General features: G+C 34.6%; 1 protein-coding gene across 2 annotated transcripts in view; it reads left to right on the plus strand.

Moving 5' to 3' along the window:
- SRFBP1 (serum response factor binding protein 1) overlaps positions 1 to 17,877 on the plus strand; it is a 52,587-nt gene extending 34,710 nt beyond the window's left edge. For both annotated transcript variants that reach the window (XM_022564912.2, XM_089909224.1), the window contains exons 4-8: positions 1,596 to 1,667; positions 11,178 to 11,259; positions 12,249 to 12,960; positions 14,226 to 14,263; positions 17,567 to 17,877. In XM_022564912.2, coding sequence (XP_022420620.1) covers positions 1,596 to 1,667; positions 11,178 to 11,259; positions 12,249 to 12,960; positions 14,226 to 14,263; positions 17,567 to 17,751 — 1,089 coding nt within the window. In that variant the 3' untranslated portion in view covers positions 17,752 to 17,877. The remainder of the gene's footprint in view (positions 1 to 1,595; positions 1,668 to 11,177; positions 11,260 to 12,248; positions 12,961 to 14,225; positions 14,264 to 17,566) is intronic.
- Positions 17,878 to 18,081: the final 204 nt, after the last annotated feature.

Here is an 18,081-nt window from a genome sequence, read left to right on the forward strand (position 1 = left end):
GTAAAGAAAGGTGCTTATAGCCAGTCATTGACAAACGTGGGGCAAGTCTTAAAATCTGGATTTTTAACTATAATTTAAATAGCTTTATTAACTTGAAACTGCTTAAGGGAGGCCATCTCCTAAATTAGCTCATCAAACTTAAAGACATTTTCAACCAAAATATATCACATAATGAATTTTTTTATATATACACACATAGACAATTTAAAAATGAGTCCATTATTTATGTACTTTTTATATGGATTTGTTTTACGTACACATTTTTCACATTTATATTAGTGTACACAAAATGAAATTGAGTTTTTACTCTCAGAAACAGTGCTTTCTGATCTTTTTGACATTGGATCATCATTATCAATATCTGATATTTTTTTCCCATTCTACTCTTCTTCCAAAACTCCAATATAGCTCTTTAATATAGAATCTGTGGTAATTTTTCAGAAGGAGTTACACAAACCAGTATGTACAAGGATAGTCATCACATTCTTATTTATAAAAAGATCAAAACTCAGAAAATGTATTAATGTCCAGTAATAAGAATTTGATTAAATAAATAAGAGCAAAAAAACAAAAAATAGACATTTGCCCTGTTATTAAATAAAGCTAGTTTACAAAATACTATGGTCCTGTTTTTGTTTAAAGTATAATTTAAATATCATTTTCACTTAATGTTTGCAGTTTTGTCACATCACATATCCACCTTACTGTCACTCAGTGTTGTTTTAAAATCAACTGATTTTTCTATTTAGCTTTCTTCTAGACAATAATAAAAAAAAAAGTTCATTTTTTTATGCATATTAGAATAACTTGATAACTTATTAATGTAGAAAAATTGCATTTTCATATGATCTAAAGTCATCCTTCATTCCCTTAGTGGAATGCATATCAAACTTAAATTCTTTTAAAGAAACTTGTAGAAGGGTGTATAATAAAATTATAACCATGTAAACATTACTGGTAATTTTACTTATTTTTCTTTCTGTTTTTCTGTGTTTTTTAATTTTCTAAAATGTGGATTAATTCCTTCCATAATAGAAAAGTGTTTTGTGGGTTAGATTTTTTGTTTTTTTTTCTGGCACGTGGGCCTCTCAGCCTTGTGGCCTCTCCTGGTGCGGAGCAGAGGCTCCGGACGCGCAGGCTCAGCGGCCATGGCTCACGGGCCCAGCCGCTCCACGGCATGTGGGATCTTCCCGGACCGGGGCACGAACCCGTGTCCTCTGCATCGGCAGGCAGACTCTCAACCACCGCGCCACCAGGGAAGCCCAGATTTGCCGTGGAGAAGCTGGGCCCATGAGCCATGGCCGCTGAGCCTGCGCGTCCGAAGCCTCTGCTCCGCACCGGGAGAGGCCACAATGCTGAGAGGCCCGCGTACCGAAAAAAATAAAAATAAAAAAATAAGTGTTTCTCTGTAAATCTCTGCATTTCTTTATAAATTGATAGAATTGCCAATGTCCTGAAATGTCATTAAAATAAGTAGTAGTTTCTTTAAATAATGGATTTCTTAAAAGCACAACATGGGAAGGAATTTCTCATATAATAATGACAGTTTAAAATAAGGCTCATAACTAAAATTAGTTTGTTTTATTCTTTTACAGGAGTTGAAACCTGATATAGTAACTAAATCTGCTCTTGGTGATGATATCAACTTTGAAAAAACCTGCAAAAAGGTACTTCTGCCAGGGGTTGTATTTCTTTTAGGAAAAGTTCCTTATTTGTATTGTTGACCTACTTTTTTCCTTTCACTTTTTTCCTTGAAGAGAAAACTTAGCAAAAGCCAGTTACTAAAAAATCAGTCAGTCAGTCAGTCAGTCACCTGGTGTGATTATTTTTTTAAAAAGCCAGGTACTATTAGTGTACAATGATTTTTCCCCATTTGAGCTCTACTACTGCCACCAAAAATTATTTTTATGGTAATTTATGAATTTTGCTTTGCTGTGATACCACACCCTCAAGGACCTTAAAGGTATGTTGAAGTTAATGTGGCATTTGTGTGTTAGATAGCAGTTAGTCTGTTAATCTTACAAATTAGAATAAAGACTCTTTATTTTCTTTCTGAATAGTTTTTATGAATATTTTATTTAATCCCTGCATTTACCCTATGAAAATTATTTTTACCCCCTTTTTGTAAGTAAGGAAACTGAAGCTCAGAAAGAATAAAGTGAGCTAATTAAGGGTATGCCACTCTTAGGTGCACAGTTAGGACTTTTACCCAGATCTTCTGCTCCTTGCATTTGCGTCACTTGCTTCATCCTTAGTATTTCCTCTTTTTTATTTCTACCCACTTTGCTAAAGGCTATGTGACAGTTCCACCAGAGAACAGATTTTTGGATTAATTAATTTTTATAACTCTATTACATTTCTTTTTTCACTTTTATTCACATTTGCTCTAATCTGTATTATTTCTTCCTCTTGAATTTGTGCTTACTTTGCTCTTTCTCTAGTTTAACGTGGAAGCTTAAATTACTGATTTAGACCTTTCTTTTTTCCTAATATAAGCATTTAATGCTATAAATATCCCTCTAAGCACTGCTTTAGCTACATCTTATAAATATGATATGTTATATTTTATTTTCTTTGAGTTTAAAATGTTTTAAATTTCCCTTGAAATTTCACCTTTAACCTATGGTTTAAATTAGAAGTACGTTATTTAATTTCTGAACAATTGGGTGTTTCCAGGTATCTTTTCATTAGTTTTCTTTATGATCCATATGCATACTCTTTATGATTTTTATTCTTTTAACTTTATTATTTGTGTTATTTGTCTAGAGTATGGCTTATCTTGGTGAATATTTCATGTGCACCTGAAAACAATATTATTATTTTGGGATCAGTGTCCTATAAATGTTATTTAGGTCCAACTGATTGATGGTGTTGTTCAGGTGATTTACATCTTTACTGACTTTTTACTTACTTGTTTTATTGTTGACTAAGAGACGTGTGTTGGAATCTCCAACTGTAAGTGTCAATTTTCCTATTCCAGCCTTAAGGAAAAAAATACTCTGATTCTACATTTATGTACACTAGCACTCACCTCTCTGCAATTCACCGATTTTAGCCATGTTAAATTTTAAAGCATTTTATTGTAAGAAGGCCAGAACATGAAAGTTTTTGTATGTTTGAGGGGAGGGAAGATTTGTTGTCACAGTCCTTGTCAGGAAGGCAACACCAAAGTCGTGAGCATAATTTTACAAACAGCTTCCTTATTTTATACTAACATGATTTTACAGTAAATATTCTTATTTTATAGCATTCATTCATAGAGAGGAAAAAATTTTAGTTCTGTTATAGTTTTTAACTTGTGTCTTGGTCTATATATATTTCTGACAAAATAATGATGTTAAATAGAATACTGGTAGTTGTATAAAAATATGGTAGAACATACTTGTTTTCTCTTGAGAATTTAAAAAAATAATAATTTAAGGCTTTTACCAGAAAAAATTTTTTGAATTTTCTGGTTGCTGCATTCTAAAAGTATTTCAATAATATTTAATTTGTGATGAGAATAAAAAGCAATTTATTTTTAGTTGGCTAATACTATGTTTCCATTTAAATTTCAACACTAAAACTTGACAATATTATTTAATTTTAACTTGAAATATCCAAAATAAAATATCCTTTGTCTTTTTTTTTTTTTAACTTTTCAGTCAGATTTTTTTCACTTTGGAAGGTTACTATTAGTTGATGTATGTGTAATATTTGTAGCATCAGGTTTTTTTAGGGTATCTTCTTTCATTTACAACCCTTTGTTAAACCTTCCATTGTGTAAAATGTCATCCTAAAAATGGGGAAATGTGTCTATAATCGCTTATCCATTTTTATTTTGTAATAGTAAATTCATTTGCATATTACTATATTTGTAGTCATGAGATTTATAATATTCACATAGAAAGTTTAGGATCTAACTGAAATATTGTCAAGCAAAACCTGATTGCATTTCTGCCCTTTTGGTATCTTCCTCCAAACAGAAGGAAGGAAAGGGAGGTGGAGAAGGAGAAAAGGAAAACAGTTCTGTTTCAAGTTCTCGATGGAGCCCTTGAGGATTTAGAGCCAAGGGAAATTGCCTTGCTTAAAATGATTTCAGATTCCTCCCAAGCTATTTGATTTCAACTATTTTGCTACTGTTTTATGTCATTTGTGGTATTCTTTGATTGGATTCATGTTCTGTATCAAAATATGTTAATAAATTAAACCTCTGGAATGAAAATGAGGCAAGTAGCAGTGTCATGGAGAGAAGACTGATTAGTTTGCCATAGGAAGGGTGGTTAGTGAAAGATGACCAAAGAGGAAATAAGGCTATTATATAGAGCTCTGTACATTTGAAGCTGTCTGACCATCAGAATAGAGCAGAACAAACTAATTTGTGTAACTTCTTAGAGCTTGCACAGTTCTTCCATATACATTATTACCTCAATTGATCTTACAACAATGATCTCCTATGGAAAACATTCATGTGTGCACTTGCATGTGTGTACATGTGTGTGTAGTAATACTAGTAGTGTCTTCATTTTCCAAATATAGAAAGGAGTTAGAAAGATTAAGTAGCCAGTTAATATTTGTATGAGAGTTTTAAAGCTAGAGAGTTTGGGGACTAGAACTGTGACATTTCCAGACAATTATTGCCAGAATTTCAAGGGCTTCTCAATTCAAAACATCTGTTATATGCAGAGCAATCAGCTAAGCACTATGGAAAAAAGGAAGGAAATAGAACACAGTTATATTAAACAGCTACAGGATGAGAGGAAGCAAATTAATATTTGTTAACATCTACCAGTTGCCTGACTTGTTAGATGCTTTATACACGTTAGCTTTCTCAGGGAAGATGATGATAATCTCATTTAACAGATGAGACAACGGGCCCAGAAAGATAAAATATACCGATGGTCATAGGTAGTCAGTAGGAAATGTCAGATCCAAGTTCTAAACCCAGGTCTCTGCCTACAAAATGAAAGTTTAGGACAAAAGGATGGAATAAGTCCCATATGTGTAAGACTGCATTTTGGAAATCATGGTGTTGTAGGGATTTTAAGAGTTCATTGAATACAGAAAAGTCTCCCATTCTCTTATAAATGTGGACTCTAAGCCATATTTTGCTTTGTTTGCCACAGTTCTTCTGATCCAGCTGAATAGACTGTTTCTTATTATATCTCTAAATGTTTTTAATAAATACAAATATGAATGTGTTGGTTTATATCATTAGGTAAAACCTGGAATTGAATTTAAGTCCAGTTAATGATAAAAGTATTCTACTAGCATTCTACCTGTACTAGTTCATTTAGCGTCAGTTTGTTTTAAGGCAACATTTCAAAAGAATGAACATGGTGTGTAAGAGAGCTTTTTCATTTTTAGACTCTTGTTTATATGTACATGTACATTCTCAAAATTCTTTTCAAAATTGAACACCAAATGCTTTGTGTTCACAGTAAATACCCATATGCCAAAATAAAATGTGTCCATTAAAAAGTGAGGTGTTTTCCTTTTTTAATTTAATTTATTTGAAATGGAAGAAACTGGAGGTGTATGAAAACCACAGTTTCCTGAGAATTTTCCAAGGCAAACACTGTGTCAACTTCAAGTAATGAAAGCTGTGGTTTCCTTCATATCCCCCAATGTTGTGAAGATTGTTTCATGCATGTGTAAAAACTATTTGTTAATAGCGATTACTTAGCCTTTTAAGCTTCAAAATAATTTTACTTAAATTTAAGAAGTATGGCTGTATTTGAATTCTTTTATAAACCTCCACATTTTCAGTCTCTCCTATGAAGTTTATGACATTCTACCTTGGGTTAGTTATTTGTGCATTTGTTGTAACCTTTTAAATTAGTGCAAGATCATGAACCTCAAAAGATGGTGTTTGTGTCCTTATGTGTAAGACTGTGCCTTCACATAATGCATATTTATGTAAATATAAATATCTGTAAATATAAAGAGGGAGAAACTAAGTGAGGAAGGAAGATGGACAGGAAAGAAGTAAGGAAGGATAAAGAATTTTTTTTACGCGGGCCTCTCACTGCTGTGGCCTCTCCCGTTGCGGAGCACAGGCTCCGGACGCGCAGGCTTAGTGGCCATGGCTCACGGGGCCCAGCCGCTCCGTGGCATGTGGGAATCTTCCTGGACCGGGGCACGAACCCGTGTCCCCTGTATCAGCAGGCGGACTCTCAACCACTGCACCACCAGGGAAGCCCAAGGATAAAGAATTTGAAGTCCCTCATGATAGGGACTGTTGTACTGACTCTTGTGAGTTCCTACACTTAAGTTCAGTGGCTTAAGCAAAATGTAGACATCTCGCATTGCAGCAGAGACCCAAAACACTGCCAAAGGTAAAAACCTGAGCCCTCTTGATTAACAAGCCTCTTTTCTTATGTTTATATTTAATTTCTTTACAAAAAGATTTGAGGGAGGCTTGGAGTTGGGTCACAAAATGAGGGAAAGTTATCTTGAATAGTTTAGAAGAAAACTTGTTGAGAATACTAGACTGAATTCAGAAAACTGACTTTGAATTCTAGCTTGTGGTCTTGAAATCAAGTCAATACTGTTAGTCTAATTGTTAGATAAAATCTTTGGTCTATATTCCCTTTACCTCTAACCTCTTGTTAAAATTTGAACTTAAAAAATTAAATGAATGATTTCTAATTGCTTTCTTAAGAATAAAATTAAAGAAAGGTTTAAAGTGTTAAATTTGACAAATTTTTATTAGAGAAACTTAAACATTTATTTAAATGATTGCTGTAATTTATAAAATTTGGTATTTTTAACTAAGACTTTTTCCAAATCAAACATTTTAAGAACTACAGGCATAGCTCAGAGATAACGGGGGCTCAATTTCAGACCACCTCAGTAAATCAAATAACTGCAATAAAGCAAGTGACAAATTTTTGGTTTCTCAGTGCGTATAAAAGTTATGTTTACACTGTACTGTAGACTATTAAGTGTGCAATAGCATTATGTATAAAAAAATATAAGTACCTTAATTTAAAAATACTTCATTGCCAAAAAGTGCTAACCATCATGAGTCTTCAGCAAGTTGTATTCTTTTTGCTGGTGGAGGGTTTTGCCTTGAAGTTGATGGCTGCTGACTGATCAGGATGGTGGTGGTTGCTGAAGTTTGGGTGGCTGTGGTGATTTCTTAAAATAAGACAACAGTGAAATGTGCTGCATTGATTGCCTCTTCCTTTCAGAAACAATTTCTCTGTAGCAGGCAGTGCTGTTTGATAGCATTTTACCCACAATAGAACTTCTTTCAAAATTGGTGTCAGTCCTCTCAAACACTGCTGCTGTTTTATCAACTAAGTTTATATCATATTCTAAGTCCTTTGTGGTCATTTCAGCAGTCTTCACAGCATCTGCACCAGGAGTAGATTCCATCTCAGGAACCACTTTCTTTGCCCATCCATAAGAAGCAATCCCCATATATTCAACTTTTATCATGCGATTGCAACAATTCAGTCACATCTTCACTTCCAATTCTAGTTCTCTTGCTGGTTTCACCACATCTGCAGTTACTTCCTTCACTGAAGTCTTGAACCTCTCAAAGTCATTCATGAGGGTTAGAATCAACCTCTTCCAAACTCCTGTTACTACTGCTATTTTGACCTTTTCCCATGAATCATGAATGTTTTTAATGGCATGTAGAATGGTGAATCCTTTCCAGAAGGTTTTCAACTTACTTTGCCTGGTTCCATAGGAGGAATCGCTAGCTATGGCAACTATAGCCTTATGAAGTGTATTTCTTAAAGAAGACTTGAAAGTTGAAACGACTCTTCGATCCATGGGGCTGCAGAATGTGTGTTGTGTTAGGAGGCATGAGAACAACATGAATCTCGTCGTACCCCTCCATCAGAGCCCTGATGACCAGGTGCATTGTCAATGAGCAGTAATATTTTGAAAGGAATCTTTTTCTCTGAGCAGTAAGTCTCAACAATGAGCTTAAAATATTCAATTCATTAAGCCCTGTAATAAACAGATGGGCTGTCTCCAGACTTTACTGTTCCATTTAGAGAGCCTGGGCAGAGTAGATTGAGCATAATTCTCAAGGGCCCTAGGATTTTCGGAGTGGTAAATGAACACTGGTTTTAGCTTCAGTCACCAGCTGCGTTGGCTTCTAACAAGAGTTGTCAGCCTGTCCTTTGAAGCCAGGCATTAACTTCTCCTTTCTAGCTATAAAAGGCATCTTCTTCCCAAAAAGGCTGTTTCTACGTTGAAAATCTGTTGTTTAGTGTAGCCACCTGCATTGTTTATCTTAGCCAGATCTTCTGGATAATATGCTACAGCTTCTACGTCAGCACTTGCTTCTTTACGTTGCACTTTGATGTTGTGGAGACAGCGTCTGTCCTTAAACCTCATGAACCAAACTCTGCTAGCTTTCCTTCTGCAGCTTCCTCACCTCTCTCAGCCTTCAAAGAGCTGAAGAGAGTTAGGGTCTTGCTCTGGATTAGGTTTTGGTTTAAGGGAATGTTGTGGCTTGGTTTAATCTTCTATCTAGACCACTAAAGCTTTCTGTGTTATCAGCAGTGAGGCTGTTTTGCTTTCTAATCATTTGTGTGTTCACTGGAGTAGCCCTTTTAGTTTCCTTCAAGAACTTTTCCTTTGCATTTACATCTTGGCTAACTGTCTGGGGCAAAAGGCCTAGCATTCAGCCTGTCTTGGCTTTCAGCATACCTTCCCCACTAAGCTTAGTCCTTTCTAGCTTTTGATTTAAAGTTAGAGACATGTGACTCTTCCATTCACTTGAATACTTACAGGCCATTGTAGGGTTATTAATTGGCCTAATTTCAATATTGTTTCGTCTCAGGGAATAGGGAGGCCCAAAGAGAGAGAGAGACAGGGGAACATCTCAGTGTTCAGTGGAGCAGTCAGAACATCAGTTGTTTGTTTTCTTATATGAGCGTGGTTTTTGGCATCCCAAACAATTACAGTAGTAACATCAAAGATCAGTGGTCACAGATTGCCATAACAAATATAATAATAATGAAAAAGTTGAAATATTGCAGGAATTACCAAAATGTGATACAGAGACACAAAGCGAGCAAATGCTGTTGGAAGAATGGTGCCAACAGACTTGATAGACACAGGGTTGCTACAAACGTTCATTTTGTAAAAAAAACATAATATCTGTGAAGTGCAATAAAACAAAGCACAATAAAACAAGGTATGCATGTACATGTATAACATCTTTTATTCGTCTTAAAGAATGAAAATTTAAACCCTGAGTATTTATAAAGCATATTACTAATGTGTATGTCATTAACAGTTTTTCCATTTGCGCTGTTTTTTCCCCATTAGAATATTTTTTCTACTCCCCAAATCATGAGCTACTCAGATTTGCAAATCAGTAACAGACCATCAAGAACAGATATGAATTAAATACAGCTAGCAAATAAATAATTAATTAATTATATCTGCAGTGACCTTGTTTCCAAGTATGATCACATTCTCAGTTTCTAGTTGGATATAAAATTCGGGGAGGATACCATGTGACCCAGGACAGAAGGTAATTTAGGCAACAAGTCATCCTGGCACAGGATTTGCACCAGGTCTAATTTAAAGGAGTTGTTCTCTGAGGGACTCTACCTAGATAAGTTCTCCAAACAATAGATTTCAAACTGTTATCATCTTGCTTTTACTTAGGTACTCATAAGTGTTTATTACTGGGAAGGAAAAGGCCTTATTGGGCTGTTAACAATGAAGGGTAAATTTAAAGTAAAGATGTTTAAAGCTGATAGCTCTACTTTCACACACTAGTGAAATTTTTACTTGCTTCATGGAATATTTATTGAATGCCAACTATTATCAGTTATTGTCCTAGGCACTAGGTCTACAGGAATGTGGAAGACATAAGTCCCTGCCTCACAGATACGAAAATATCTGCACTGGCGTGCTGTGTTGAGTGATGTGAAGTAAATAGTGATAGAAAGTGTTCTAGTTCAGATAGCATTTGAGCAGAGACCTGAATACAATGAGATGATCAGCCCGTGTGTATTTGGGAGTAGAGTATGCCAAGTAGAGGAGAGCTTGCAAAGGAAGAGCCTAAGCATCAGAAGGCAGTAAAGCTTTAAAAAGAACAGATAGGGAAATAGCATGATCTGGTTTTGTTTAAAAGCTTGCTGTGACTGCTATATGGAAATTGACTGTGAGAGAACAGGAGGCAATGGAGAATGACCAGGTGTGAGCTTATTACATTGGTCCAGGTGAGAGGTATTGGTGATTTGGTCAAAGGTAGTAAGTAGAAATGGTGTAAGTGACTGGTTCTGGATAGATTTTGCAGATGAAACCACAGGATTTGCTGAAGGATTTATTGTGAGCTGTGAAGAAAGGAGAAATGTAATGGAAGAATCATTTGAGTTCTAGGCCTGAGCAACCAGAAAAATTAAAATTACCTACAATAAGATGGGAAAGACTATAGCAGAAGTAGGTTTAAGAAGAAAGTCACAGCATTCTCTTTTAACATGTCAAGTAGGTGGTTGGATATGTGAGTCTGGAACTCAAGTTAGAGCTTGAGGTAGAAATTTGGAAGTTTTCAGCCTACAGGTGATATTTAAAGCAGTTAGTCTGAATTATGAATTTTCTAAATGTATAAATACTAATGTATGTATGTGTATATATATATGTATATAGTCCCATTCAGTCATCATCAAACATCTATAAAGTGTTGGCTATAAGCCAGGCACTGGTGGAAGGTTGTGAGAATACAGTAATGTACTAGTCATTCAAAATAAAAATATATAGCATTTGAAAATTTTTTGGTCTCTAGTAAATGGAACTTCAAGCATTATAGTAGTCATGGATTATATCACCCAGCTTAGTACTAATATGTTACTTGATTCTTTCATATTATTTTAGTCTTCTTAACTAGATCTTTTAAACTCTTTGAATACAGGAGCTATATTACTTTTTTTTTTTAATATCACACACGATGCCTACCACAATTCTGGGAAGATATTAAGTACCCAAAGAATATTTATTCATTGCTTACATGATAATCCTAACTGTTAAGAACAGTAGTATTTTTGTCACTGTGTTATCTTTAGCATGGATTACAGGTGAGTTGTCTAATTAGAATATTAACAGATTCCTGTTCCCTAACTCTTAACTTTTAAAAATTACAATGGATTGCATTTTATTCACTTCTTAGTAGTGTTACATAGTTTTTATTCGCATGTGCTTGTTATTTCAATTTGCAGCCTGATTCTACTGCAACTGAAAGAGCAGTTGCCAGACTAGCAGTGCACCCTCTTCTGAAGAAAAAAATAGATGTGTTAAAAGGTATGAATTAAATGACTTTTAAGCCGTTTATGGTACATGATTTGAATAAACAGCCATTCATTTATTTACTTTTAGGGTGCTTTTCTCCTTTTGAGGATCTTTTATATTATAAATGTCTCTTTCAAATATTTCCAAATGTGGGAAGCTACCTGAAAATATGGAAGTTACCTGATGTCTGAAAAAATTTTGTATTTTTTCTAAATTCCTATTTCCTAAATTTCTAAAATATATATTCATGATAATACTGAATACAATTGATTTTCTAAATATTGGTATAATTCATATTATTACTTATGATGTTGCCACTTAGTCACATAATTTCTATTTATGTATGTACATTTTAAAATGTATTGAAAGGGGCTTCCCTGGTGGCGCAGTGGTTGAGAGTCCGCCTGCTGATGCAGGGGACACAGGTTCGTGCCCCGGTCCGGGAGGATCCCACATGCCGCGGAGAGGCCGGGCCCGTGGGCCATGGCCGTTGAACCTGCGCGTCTGGAGCCTGTGCTCCACAACGGGAGAGGCCACAACAGTGAGAGGCCCACGTACCACAAAAAAAGTGTATTAAAAGAATTAAATGTTTCTGTCACAGATTAGAAGATACTTATTTTTAATGTCTGAAAGCACAATTTACGGTATTTACAATTGTATTAATACATTATTATTACAGAAATTAAAGTTGTCATTTTAGTCTGTTTATTTGTATTTAGTGAAGTTTTTACTGTTCTTCTTAACATCCATACATGAAGGAATAAATTTTCTTTTAATTTTAGAGATTTAAAATGGATACCTCTGAGCATTTTGTATATGTTTGGTTTTGTAAAAGTTAATAGATTTCTTTGTAAATTCATACCCATTATATATATGTAATGTAAATTCCAATCATTCTCTTAAGTATTTCCAAATAATTTAAGAAATACTGTACTAAAACAGTAATGTTTTGTATTATTTGTTTCAATGCTGAAACAAGTCATATCCTGTTTCTCTTGCAGCTGCTGTCAAAGCCTTTAAAGATGCAAGACAAAATGTTGTTGAAGTTAAGTCATCAAAGAATGCTTCAGAAGAAAATCATTCCAAGGACACTTTGTGTTCAAATGACGATGCCAGTAAGTTACAGCATGAAGGAACTATTATCAGTGAGCAAGAAGAGAAAGAAGCCAAAATATTGGCAAAGAAACCAATAAATAATTCAAAAGAAAAAATAGCCAAGATGGAGCATGGACCCAAAACAATGGACATTCCAAATTCTCTATCAAAGCCTTCTGAAAAAGATTCTGCAGTACCCTCTGAACCCCAGAAAACACCTACTGACCCCAAAATGAAAACATTTAGTCAAACCAAAAAAGAGAAAGAGTCCAGTAGCTCCCTTGGTGTTAACAGTGATGGAGAAGAATTACATGAAGAAGAGAAGGAATATTTTGATGATAGCACAGAAGAAAGGTTTTACAAACAGTCTTCCATGTCTGAGGATAGTGATAGTGGTGATGACTTCTTCATTGGGAAAGTCAAACGGACACGGAAGAAGGAAAGTAGTTGTCATTTTTCAGTTAAGGAACAAAACCCCCCCAAAAAATTGTTGCCTGAAGAAGATATACTTGAAACCCATCAGGATATGAGAAGTGATAAAAACAAGCCACGTTCAGAAGCAAGGAAGTTTGAATCAGTGTTTTTCCATTCTTTATCTGGCTCTAAAAGCTCTGGAAGGTAAGGGTATTTTTTTATCCTGAAAGAATTATTAGTTCTTAATTTTTCGAAAGATGAAATAACCACACATCCTAACATTGAGATACTATCTCTCATACATAATTCTAGTTTGTACAATACATCCTGTGTTTAGACTTGGCCCTCTCCAACTTTGTATTGGATAATATATACAAATACACGTATGATAATGCTACATTTTTCCAACCTCATCAGAAAATGAGACAATATAGATAAATTTGTCTAATTTAATTGTCTAGCTAATTTAAGTTTATTCCTTTGATTATCAAAGTTTTGAAACTTTGAGTTAGCTTTTGGTGAAAACTTTTGAAAATTTCTCACATATCTCACTTTTTAAACAGAACTTTCTGAAAAGAATGTGTTTTTTTTTGTTGTTGTTGTTGTTTTTTTTCTCTTGTTGACCCAGGGCATTATTGTAAAACTCAATTGTTTTATGTTTTTCTGTTTCAGTAGATAAGGCTGCTTGCCCTAACACTGAGTTTCTCCAGACTGCTTTATATTTGGTGATGCTGTCATCCTTATCCCTTCTGTTAATCACTACTTTTCACAGCTGTTTTGTTATAAATCAATAAGTTTAATTTCATTTGTAATTCTAATCTGATAGGAGATATCTTCACATTATAGAATAAAAATCATGATTAGCTATTTTCTTCAGTAAACTTTTTCTATAATTTATAGGTCAGGCATAATTTTTAGTAGAATAGAAAAATGTGATGTTGAAATTTTCCAGAAAAGTCAGAGTATGGAAAAGATACACAAACCATCTTTGGAGTCTTGATAATTATTACATTTTATCATATATCTCCCAACTGTGCCTAAAAAAGCTACAGTTTTTCCCTCACTTGAAAATTAAGCACCACTATCCCTTCCCTCTCCCAAAAAAATGTTAATCTTAGTTATACGTGATTGTTATATGTGACTCATTCCCCCTGTAAGATTTTTGAAATTCTTTGTCTAGATAGTTCTCAAAGGTACAAGGTAACCAAGACAGGATATTTTATGGCCAGAAATCCCTATACAGGTGGTGAGAGGAAAATTCCTACATTTTTCTATAGTAATATTGGGGTCTAACAAACCTTTGATGTAGCTAAAACGTGGGGTTTTCATAATTTTTTAATTCATTTCTGGGGGGGTAAAGGAGTATGATAGTTTTTTTAATGAGTTCTATCAACATTTTTATTATGTTATCTTCTTAAAGTCAGAGGATTTATCTTTTAAATGTCCTAATGGTGCTTTTCTTCTTTTAGAAATTACAGAGAACAGGCTCCAAGAAGCAAAATCCCAGGTATGTATTAATGACTGCCTGACTTCCATATGCAGTTGAGCAATGCTTTGCCAAAGAGGAAAGATGAAAAATTCTCGTTGCTTAGTAGCCTGAATCAGTTATGTACCCACAGAAATGGAAATAGAGCATCTTATAATTATCAGAATAATTTTTAAATTTTAATTATTTTTTTTTACCCTCTATGTCCTGCCAATAGGAAATATGTTAGATAAAAGTTATCAGGAAATATTGGGTCTGTTTAGTTTATCTTGAACTAATCAACATATTCTTTAAGTAAATTACTATGTAAGTTCCATCTTAGTCAACACCATGCCATTAAACATTCAGTAATAAGTATGTTACTTCCAGGGTTAAGAGTGAAACCACATTTTCAGATTAATTTGTAACAAATCAAGTTTAATATACTTGGGTGGTCTGACTTCTCTACATAATCCCAAACTCTCACTGATTTAAAATAATAAAAATTTATTTCTCACATTACAGTCTACTATGAATCAGCACAGGGGCTGTGTTTCACATAGTCATTCAAGGATCAGGATCCTTCCATCTTTTGCCTCCTTTCTACTCCTGTTCCCAGGTATTCTCCATTTGACCAACAAAAGGGAATAGAGTACATGGAGAATTTTGTAAGATGTTTTCATGGGCCAGGCCTGAAAGTGTTAAGGATCAGTTCTGCTCACATTTCATTAGCCAGAATTTAGTTACATGACCCCATCCTAGCCAAAAGGGAGCTAAGAAATGCAGTCTAACTATGCGGCTAGGTGGAAAAAGAAAGTGGAATTTCTTGAACACATAACTGTCTGCTGCTGACCATCCTTTTGATCATCAGATGGTAATTTCACTGGTAATTTTCTCTGGTAATTTCTCAACACACAGAGCACACTATGTGCTTCCTTCCTGAGAAAGCCAACCCAAAGTCCCATCCAGTCATTGTGTCCAATTGAAAGCCTAGAATCCCTGAGTAATGATGCAGTGCTTTCCATCAGATCTCACGATGTGACTGCTCAAAATTTGGTGACCTGTACACTAAAAAGACAGACTGCCTGCCCACAACTCAGACCAGATGTTTAGTGGCAGAGCAGGAACAAGGTAACCACAATAAAAACTCTCAATCAGTTAAGGGAAACATGGGAGGTGTGCAACATGTCTACTACCTGAGCAAAGATTGTGAAGAATCTATGAGGAATTTTCTTATCCACTGTTCTCCGTGGTCTCTGACTGTGTTCTTGGGAGGGTCTTTGTTCCGTGGCCACAGCTGAAGTAGACAGTTAGTATGATCTTCTTGGGAGTTGCCCCAAGTGATTAGTAAAAATATATGATCGTGAAGATGGTTTAAAGTCTTAACAGTCAGGTTTTTTCCAGCCTAGGTTTGTGATTTCTTTCACAATAAAAATTCCCTCCAAAACTTACTGGATTTCTGACCTCTTTATTTCCAGTCAGTCCATCAATGAGCTAGTCACCACACCAAAAATTCTTTCCTAGAGCTATTTTTCAAACTTGCCTTATTTATGTTAGTGGGTCGTTCCCCACCCCCGCCCTCTGCCACTGTCTCAATCATTCAGTGTCTGTTGCATTCAGATTCTCAGGTTTGGTTGAGACGGCCATACCTTTACTCTTATCTCTGCTCCAGAGCTAAATCTCTTTGGACCTTTACTGCTTAAAATCTTTCTCAGTCTTATCTCTTACTGTTAGGAGTCCAAAGGCTTTTCTAAACCTTAAGGTCCCAAATACCTGAACCCTCTCTTCCCTTTTGATTCTGCTTGTGAGCTGGCCGGTTCTTTCCTGAACTTTTCTCTTTTTTTTTGTAATACTTTGCCAAAGAGCCATCAGTACACTAATCTTTTTATTCTTTGCAGCCACTTACCCTTGTGCTGCAATTCCATAGGCATGTAGCCTACTTCCCAAGTTTTCGCTGGCAACAGTTTTATCTTTTCCTTAACATATATATAGGATGCTCACTTCTCAGCCTCAGGTATCCATTTCCTTACTACCCTCCACTGAACTGCAAAGCCCATGCCAAATTTTTATGTTATTTTAATGGCTGTATTAAAATACTAGGTTTGGCAAATACATGGCCTTATATTCACAAATACAGAATAACTAGAAATTTAAGACACTCCCACATTTTCCCGATGAGGAAACCCAAGTAAAACATGTTTTTGTTTTTAGTTTATAAATTTATAATACTTAATTTATCCATTTGTTTGCTCATGCAAATATGCTTTACATAATTATGTAAAATATATATCAGTTTATAAATATTGCCTTATTCAAATTTCAGTTTACATGAAACAGTTTCATTTAACATTTAAATTCATCACTCTTTATCACTAGAGGCATTCTTTATTATAGATTTCTAGAACACATGTGATTTGTACAAGATATGGGACGTTTTGAATCTGTGTGCAGTGATGTTTTGGAAATGTTATCCCAACTGTACACTTGCTTGTATAACATTATGACATTTGCTTTTTTAAGATCTTTAAAAGGCTTCTGACAATGATGGCTAACTTGCAGTGGAGAAATTATACACCCCTAGGACTGATTAATAAATCTGTATTAAATTTTTTGCCTCTCTTTTTCTTTCTGATTCTATAAATATGCATTGATTCAGTCTTTTCAGGCTAGCAAGTCTCCCAGTACTTTGTTCAAAATAATATAATTGAAGTTTCTCATAATAAAAGAGGTTGTAAGGACTAGAATACAAGTTGCCACCCTCATATCTGGTGGATAACTTTATGGTTAAAAAAGAACTTAGTCTTAAATTTAAGCAGATACGGCAGTTTACCTTGCAATCACAACTTTCTGTTCAATAACAAGGGAGTGGAATCAGTTAACAGCCCTTTAAAAAGCTCACCCATCAACACTGTTGGATTCAATATTTTAGTTAAAACATGTGAATTTTCTGGCTGCATTGCTCCACACACAGATGTCATATGATAATGAATCATATTCCTTTAAAAATACAAAATGTCCTTCCTTTTTAAATTTTTTTGCCTTATATGTTGTCTGGACTGTGTTTCTTAATGTCAGTGTAAATAAGACAGCACAGCATATACTAGGAGGCATGCAACAGACATCTATTTACAACAATTAGAAAGCATGTGTCCCAAAACTGACTGCTCATATGTGTATTTCAACTTCAAACTTCCCTGTAGGACTTAGATTTTACACTGTGAGGTATTCCATTTAAGTAAAACTAAATTTCTTCCTTAAACACTGATTTGAGAAGATAAAATGTATTTGTTTTCTATGCTATTTATGTATAGACTTAGTTTTCATTAATTTTGCTTTCTCCTCCAGATTTTCAGCAAATTGAACCTCAGATCAATAATCAGTTTAATAAGAGTGCACGAAGAGGACCTGAAAATACAAAACAGAAATCACAGCTGCCTCTTCATCCTTCATGGGAAGCAAGCCGGAGGCGAAAAGAACAGCAATCCAAAATTGTTGTGTTTCAGGGGAAAAAAATTACCTTTGAGGATTGATTAGTACTGTTTTTTTGTGAACTTCTCTATCGAAAATTTGTTTTTCTTTTTTTAACCTTTTTTTTTTTAACCAGCCCATTATTTAAATATGTATTTGAATAAGTCTCTTTGAATGGGTTATAGAAATGAGTTTGGTTTCGTCTTTTTTTTTTTTAAGTGTGTTCAAGTTATGTTTAAGCTTCCACAAATAAAGTGCATACTTAAATTAATTTTAAATATGTCAAGACTATTCCCTCTATAAAAGAATATTGAGATATTGGCTGTCCCAGATTTTCTCATTTGTGCTAATCATGAAGTATATTTCACTAGTTTAGCTCTGTTTCTTTACTT

Source organism: Delphinapterus leucas, chromosome 3 (assembly GCF_059928025.1).
Source record: "Delphinapterus leucas isolate spDelLeu-1000000601 "Yukka" chromosome 3, BTC_Dleu_Yukka2, whole genome shotgun sequence".
NCBI classification, from domain to species: Eukaryota; Metazoa; Chordata; class Mammalia; order Artiodactyla; family Monodontidae; genus Delphinapterus; species Delphinapterus leucas.